This window comes from Leiobunum rupestre, chromosome 3, assembly GCF_980474605.1.
Source record: "Leiobunum rupestre chromosome 3, qqLeiRupe1.1.hap1, whole genome shotgun sequence".
Taxonomy (NCBI): Eukaryota; Metazoa; Arthropoda; class Arachnida; order Opiliones; family Sclerosomatidae; genus Leiobunum; species Leiobunum rupestre.
In genome coordinates this window covers 62,520,352-62,528,511 of record NC_143386.1, presented here as the reverse complement: position 1 = coordinate 62,528,511, position 8,160 = coordinate 62,520,352, and the positions used below count along the sequence as shown (strand labels likewise).

General features: G+C 39.4%; 1 protein-coding gene across 1 annotated transcript; it reads left to right on the top strand.

Annotated features, from left to right (window-relative positions):
- The first annotated feature begins 5,940 nt into the window (after positions 1-5,940).
- On the top strand, positions 5,941-7,109 carry LOC149954158 (uncharacterized). Its single transcript, XM_090169859.1, has 4 exons — positions 5,941-6,009; positions 6,162-6,525; positions 6,599-7,010; positions 7,088-7,109. Exons 1-4 carry the CDS (start codon positions 5,941-5,943, stop codon positions 7,107-7,109), a joined length of 867 nt encoding a protein of 288 aa, XP_090025985.1.
- The last annotated feature ends 1,051 nt before the right edge of the window (positions 7,110-8,160 follow it).

Sequence of the window (8,160 nt, the reverse complement as noted above, 5' to 3'; positions counted from 1 at the left end):
GTACAAACACGGTTCTTTTTCGTAGTGGTATGATTGGTATCGCTATCCATCCTCGATGTCACGGGTTTCCGTTTAAACTGTTAAACAATGTAGTAACGGTTCGTTAACGTTGCGGGAATCGTTGGCAAATTAGATGCTTTGGGAGCCAATGGTATCGTATTACCGCCCAAAAGCTAATTTATAGCGACTTGTCAGCATGACGTAGATAACACGTCACTCATGCTTTTTCAAAGAATAGTAAGAAAGTACGGCGTGACGTTATGCTGACAAGTTCAAATAGAAGCGTTTTTGGCCAACCGTGTATTTTAGCGCGAAACTGGATAAATGTGGACAGAAGGCTGTACAATAACCCTCGTCTTGGCGGCTGGGGGAAGAGAACTCTGCTGGACGCAGCGTTGCCATACGTACTATAATTATGGTACAAATACCATAATTTTTCATAATATTATAAATGGTACTATTATTTTGAGAGCGTACTATATAGTACCAAAATGTACCATATTTCCAACCTATTGTACTATAACGGTACTATTTTTTATATTTACATCATTTCCACTACGTAAATAATAAGAATTTCATTTTAACTATACATAAAATCGTCGCCTGAAAGCAAAAACCACGTAACTTTATATTAATTAAATATTAAGCCCACGTTCAAGTGTTGCCAGATCAATTGATAGTCGATACCATAGAAATCGAAATTTCTAATCGGCGCACGCGGCAAATTTTCAAAAAATCGTTATAGTTAGTTATTCCGATTTCTGCGGTCGATATTGACTACATCCACTCCCCATAAAGAAACGACACACGATAGTAGTTATCTGCATGTTTTGCAAGAAACACTTTAAATTGAAAGTAATTAATACTATTTTATATTGGTACCATAATTTCTATTGTGGTAGTATAACCATATGTAACATAATTACTCATAAGTATGCCACTAGCTCTATTTCTTCACTAACGGTTTGTTTCACAGATATTGCGTCATCCGTACCCTACGTAATATTTGACGTCATATTTGATGTCATATTTGACGTCAACGAATCTCAAATGCCGATTATGCAGTCGTATAATTAGCTCTACGTCTGATAAACCGACGGCCATTATTTTAGTAAACAAACCGGTTTGAGCAACCAAGGCTTAGGAGCTAAAATGAACTACAATATAGTGTCAAGTGCTGTTAATGCTATTAATATGCAAATTAATAAAGTTTTCGGAGACTCACGTTCTATAATAAATTTGCATTTTCAAATAAAAAGGTAGGTTTATTGAAAAAAATAGTTGAAATTCAGGTTGAGCTTTTCTGGCGCATCTACAAGGTTGGAGTCTTTCAGTCTTTGCAGATTCTTTTGAGCCTAGGCCTAACTCTTCTAGGCTTGATTTGGGTTTTAATAACGCTGGTAGAATATCCCACTTCAACGACTTGTTCCATTCTTGGAAAGCGATCACTTATTGGTCATTTTCCCCAACCTTTTATTTTTCTAAATTACTCATAATTTAACTTCATCCGCACAAACCGAGAGAGTTTATACATTTCAATAAAGCTACATTGGGCAGACTAAAATTCCGACGCAAAAGATTCCTTCTCAATAGTGTGACTCCCAAAATTACTAGGATGAATAAAAAGGTTAAAATCTAACGTAGTCCACTTTTTACTGGTTCGTGGTGAAACAAACCGTTAGTGAAGATTTTTGAATGGAATAAAGGTACAGTGGCATACTTATGAGTAATTATGTTACATATGGTATAACCTTTTACCCTTTGTACAATAATTCAGTCAGAAAAATCTGGCAACGCTGGCTGGAAGCAGTGGCGTACCTAGACCCTTTGACGCCCGGGGCGGGTCACGAATTTGCTACCCCTCCCAATTTCCAAAAGAGCCAAAACGCAATGTAAAGTTACTATTATATTACTGTAAATAAGCGTACAATATTGTGCAAGCCTAACATTATGGTACGACCAAAATTTTAACCTAAGATTATTGTTTTGTACAATAATTTTTGTACGTCTGGCAACCCTGATTTCAAGGCAGTCTAACAATGTAAGTTAAAGTGAAGTAGAGTAGAACTCGTAATTCGTTAAGATGTGATAAACGTATTTAAACCGAACAAAATTGTTTGCACTCGTTTCGATTTTCGTGCTATAAAGGTTTTAAAATTATATTTCCCCATCATAGCGTACTATACGGTATAATTAGTATTTAGTAAGAATTAAAACAGATTATATATAACGGTATTTTAGTATTACCTAAAAAATATATGTGTCATCTTGTGTGGTTGTGCACACTACTACATCATAACAATATGGAACGTTTGAAGGAAACGATAAAGTTTTGGTTTCACCAAGAATGTATTTATTTATACTCAGGGAGAATGTATATGACGAGACTATCGACGGACACGTTGAGGCCCTAACCCCGTCACGCCAAGGGGGGGGGGGGGGGCGGGGCGGAGGTAAAAAGGAGGCGGTCTTATTTTTTGCGTCCTCGCAGTAGCGTTAATCGCGTCAAAAAACGTAATTTTTAAGAACCAATGAGATTGCAGTATTATTTGATTTTATTAAAGCGGAAGAGCATACCGGGGGCCCCAACGGGTGGAATTGGAGAAACGCTCAAAATAATCTCGACATATTCATTATCCCCGAGTATAAATAAATATATTCTTGGTTTCACTTTAGAATTATTGATAAAATTGTTAGATTTTAGATTTTAAACCAAGGGTTAATTCAAGATTAATAAACTTGGTTAACAATTTACTATATGTATTATCAATGTAAAAACAAATACAGAAAAAAAAGAACTTACAAACTTAAAAGTCGGTGTCAATGTCAAATGAGTAATCTACAGTTCTACACTACACAGCACAGATATATTTCAACTATCCGTATAATCCGTTTCCGTTAATCTAAAAACTGAAAACGATCGGCTAAAACTTCGACGGATATTTATCTACGGTTATTACTATGATAGTAGCCGCCGGACTCAGGAAAGTAAAATTCGTATTTAAAAACTTGTATAATTCTAATACTTTCTTCATTTATAATTATCCCCGATTTATCGAAAAATCTTTTCCTAAGGACTGAAAACCTTGTGCCGTGATAGAATAAAATAAAATCAAGGTCATAAAATGAACTAAAGAGGGGCCCTCTGGAACTCCCCAGGGCCGTAGCTAAGTCTCAACAAATTTTTGGATTTTTTCAATCCTTTATAATTGTTTTTTTAATTTTTGTGGGGGCCCCTAGGCACGTGCCTAGGATGCCTACCCTTAAATCTGGGCCTGCTCACTACGAGAAAAGACTAAACGTTAACCATTACTAAAAAGACGAATTTTTTTCTTGAGTGAAAAATTCCACCCCTAGAAAGTGCCACCCGGGGCGGACCGCCCCTCCCGCCCCCCCCCCTAGGTACGCCACTGGCCGGAAGTCGTTTGTAATCACCTCTGACAGGAGCGGACTCAATATAGCGAGATGCTGATAAAGGGCACGTCATACACGAGAAGCCCTCTATATAGAGTGTCTCTTGTGGCTAGTTATCAGTAAACGTTTTGCATATAAAGAATAAGACGTGTCATACTTATGTAACAATATTATTAACTAATGGTATTATTATCTATTTTTACTACATTTATTTACAATATTTATTTATTCTGTGTTACTATTTACCAAGTTGCGACTAATCGGGCCGATTAGATATTATTGAACCTTGGAATCTATAGCCGATATATTCAGACATTAGAATAATATTAGTTAATTCAAAAGCATTGAATTGGCGGCTTGGCCCGATTCATAAAATCCTATTTGGATATGCAAATCTTTTTTCCCACTTTGGGCTTTTTTTTCCAACACTGCCCATTCCAGACAGCAAGAGCGCCACTTACTCGTTACTGCACCTGACCAAAATATTAAAATAGGGGGACAGTCGATGGAGGTTTTTTTCTATTTAGCATCGAACCCATTTTCTTCATTCTCGCAGTTTTCAATTTCAACAATAGCGTGTACTTCTTAACGTCATATGACGGGGGGTCAACGCCAGAATTCCGAACTGACGCCAATGAGTCTCCCCTCCCTTGGGTCTTAGCCGTTTAAGATAGCCAATGCTAGGGCAATTTCGAAGTTTCCTATACTTATACCTCGCTTCGTAATCCTTTCTACAATAATAGTATAAATAGTAGGTTCCTTTCTCATTTCGTTACAGTTTCTTGTCGACTTTTCTCAAGTCTGCGTCTTTCGATTCGTATTTCGGTCCTTCCTTAGTTTAATTTTTTCGTGTTATTTGCTTTAGCTGTTCATAATTTTTCTCGCCTTCGAAGTTTAATTTTTTCGAGTCCATAGTTTTGGAGTTATAGTACTTCGACTTGAGTTTTTTTATTCAGTTTCAGGCTTTAAGTTCGCTTCGTCTCACGGACATCATTCAACAGCTTCAATATAAAAGGTAATTATTTAATTAAGGAGTGATACCTCGAGCCAAAGGTGATGATAGTTGAAAAAAATCGATTTGAATACGAGTAATTCAATTAATGTCATTGGCTAATTTCTGATGGGGATTTTTAGTTATTTTTCACTTAAATAAGCCCCGTTCGAAATTAAGTTTATGTTTCGATTAATTTTCTTCTTTATGAATTATATAGACCATGTCGAGTATAACTACTTCGCCTAGTAGTAGTGGCAGTGAAGATATCACCCCGAGACCATCTCAAACCTTTTTAATAGATGAGATATATAAAACAGCTTTTTACAACGGATCAATTGGCAACAAAAATATCCAAGACCATTTTGTCTACGTTGGAAGTTGCCCGTCGGGCCATCTCGGTACTACGGTTAAAGCCGTGTGCAATTTCTGCAGCAAGGAGTTGAAAGCCCAAAGTAGCAGTCCTTATAATTGGGAACGCCACGTTATGGTATGATACTTAAAAATAGCAAACCCCGATTTGGCTGTGCCTTCCCGACGGACGTTGGTGAGAGGTTTGGAGAAAACCGTCCAAAACACTCTGCTACCCAAAATGAAATATTATAGGTAGTAATAAAATCTATTATTAGACCTTGCTAAGTAGCTTGAAACCAAAAGAGGTTCACCTCACCTTGGACCTTTGGAGTAGCAGAATGCGCCAATCCGTCATGGGCATTAGAGTACAATTTATTGACGCTGCTTGGTCCCTTAAAAACCTTCTCCTCGCTTTCGTTCATTTTCCCGGTAGTCATACCGCCGAAAATATCAAGAAGAAGATTTTGGAAATTTTAAATCAGGTTGGCCTCCAACCTTCCTTGGTTAGTACACGTTTTGTACTTATTTCATTTTGATTTAATACTCATTTTAATTTACACTTATTTTAAGATATCCTGCGTATGTGCCGACAATGCGCAGAATATCACTAAAGCGTTGAATATGACGGACGTGGTCAATGGAAATTGGACCGTCACGGGGCTTCTTGAGAAGCCGTCAGCCGAGGCTGGAAAAAAGGCCCAATTCGCCGATGACCTAATAAGCAGCAGCGACGACGATAGCGACAGTCAGCCGAATGCTACCAATTACGCTCCTATTTTAGATGATGGTAGCTTTCATTTCATTTTTTTTTTCAGTTACATTTTTCATAAATTTAATTAGATATTTTATATACTCCTATAGGCTGGAACTCGCTAAACCAAATTTTCAACCCCGAACAATATTTGGTAGACTCGTTGCCCGAAACAGAGCAATCGGTTGAATTGGGGGAACTTTTCGACGACACCATCGATGAAGAAGAACTGGTCGAAGATATTTTAGATTCTTTAGCCTCGTGGATCAGGAAGTGATGTTTAGCTCATTCGCTTCAATTAGTCGTAAACAACGCGATGAAACGCTGCGACGTAGTCCAAGGAATGGTGGATCGCGTTAGCGGTTGGATCGCTTTCTTACACCGCTCTCCAAAATGGACGGAAGCATTCAAGAGCCGTTCCCCCAAAAACATGGATGTTAAAAGCATCGGTGGCGTTCGGTGGAACGCGGTTTATTTAGCGATGGAGCGTTTGGCTGAGGTAAATAAAATCATTTTTTAAAAATGGCTTTTTCTTTACCGAAACCTCAAATCATTCCATTAAGCCCATTGGAAACCATTAAAGTTACCTAAGTTAAAAACGGCGGTAACCGCTTTATGTGAGAGTTACCATATTTTTGTTTCATATTCTAGGACGGAATGCTTAAAGCTTTACGGGAGACTATTTTGGACGCTCGAGAGGCGAAACAATGCCCCAAGGGTCTCGAAATACCATCGTTGGCTCACGCCAAAGTTATGAGAGACATTTTGGTTCTTTTAAAACCAGTAAAAGTGGCCACTGAAATGTTTCAAACTAGCGGGCCAAGTTCGCATTTAGTTATAGGACAACTAATCACTATCTTCCTTCAAATACAAGCGATCGAGGAGCCTTCCCTGAAGGAATTTCAAATGAAATTACTCCAGGAATTGGCTTCTCGATTTAAAAAAGAAATTAGTGACGAGGAGTATATCGCCGCCGCAATTTTGGACTCTTGGCAAAAAACCACCGTGTTTCAAGGTATATTTATGATTAGAATTTTTCTCGTTCAAATTTTTAAACCATTATGTAAAACGTTTTTGTTGGTATACAGAAATCTACAGCAATCCTTCGGATGATTCGGCAGAATTGCCCGATTTAGAAACTGAATTGGTTTGTTTCAAAACGCCAGATGTAAAGAGAGCCACCGACACTGTTTTGGAGTTTTTAAAATCAATTTCGGCGGAAGACACCATCGTGGACGAAAGCCTCCAAATCGAAACGGCCAAGAAAAAATCCGTTCGCTTTCCGCTGCTGATGGCGCCGGCTAATAGCTACGAAAAGCGAGGAAACTCATCTAAATATGAGAAGGAATTAGTCGCGTATTTAGATGAGAAAATATGCGATCAGGAAGATGTCAGCGTGTTGGACTTCTGGCGACTTAACCAGAAGCGTTTCCCCACCTGTAACAACAACGAGTGTCAAGGGAAGAGTGACCTTTATTTTAAAAACATAAACCTCGTTAGGTACAGGTGGCGCTGTACATGCGCCGTCTATCGTGACATCTTTCACTTTTTATTTTTTTTACAATGAATTACTTAAGTATTTTAACGAAACAACTTTAAAAACGCAAAGTTCAAACGCGCGAAAATAAGTTAAAACAAAACAGGTAACAGAACTAACAAAAACCGAATCGAGTTGGTGGCTTCACGACTCTTCCAAAACGCGTGACAGTAGCGTTGGGCAAGACGTCTGGAACCTCAGGAACACTGGACACAGGAACTGACGGTGATGATGGCACCGGTGGAGATGTCGGTTTTGAGATCTGACTTCCGGCGCTTGAAGACTCGGTGACTGGAAGGCGTGACCTGGATACTGGCGATGACTCCAAAGTTGGCGTGATACGTTCCCTCCAGCTATCGGAACGGGCTTCATTAGCAACGGTTCACTCGCTGGCGCCCTCTGATTCGCCTCGCAAGTTGCACAGGTCTCTACCAGGCGCTTGATATCGTTGGTCATGCCAGGCCAGTAGAGAACGTCTCTTGCTCGCCTTATGCAACTTTGAATACCGAGATGGTCTTCATGGATGTGCTTCAAGACCGTAGGCCGCATGGCGGTAGGTATAACGATGCGTTCACCCTTGAGGACCACGCCGTCGTGAACAGAAATTTCATCCCTGAAGGACCAGTATGTCGTAACTTGGTCTCTAATCTTTGCACCATCAGCCGGCCAACCCTGAGAATGATATTTTATGACCTTCGACAACACGGGCTCATTGGCTGTCTCTTCTTGAAGTTCTTTAAATTTCGAGTTGGACATCGGTACAACCAAACAGACAGTCATATCTTCCTGAGATACCGTCGTAAAACTCTCCGCCGTCTCAACATCTCGGCTTAGTTCTGAACCCTTGCGATAAACGACTTTCGGCGAATACTGTTGTATGTCGAATAGGATACGTTGTAGTCTGGGTGGCGCTGCTGAAAGTGGTTTTAGACTAAGTGTTTCTAACGGTTTGTGATCAGTTTCGATCACCAATTCTTTACCACATATATACGGGTGGAACTTATCACATGCAAACCGAGCTGCTAGTGCTTCTTTAGCAATTTGCGGATAATTTTGTTGAGACGCCGTTAGTGCGGCGGACGCAAACACAACCGGCTTATCATTCTGCATAAG

Bases quoted from the DNA above. Each gene is read 5' to 3' on its own strand.
- LOC149954158 (XM_090169859.1), top strand. From the start codon at position 5,941: ATGGATGTTAAAAGCATCGGTGGCGTTCGGTGGAACGCGGTTTATTTA. The intron at 6,526-6,598 runs GTATATTTATGA...GTTGGTATACAG, and splicing joins AAAAACCACCGTGTTTCAAG to AAATCTACAGCAATCCTTCG. The intron at 7,011-7,087 runs GTACAGGTGGCG...GAATTACTTAAG, and splicing joins AAAAACATAAACCTCGTTAG to TATTTTAACGAAACAACTTT.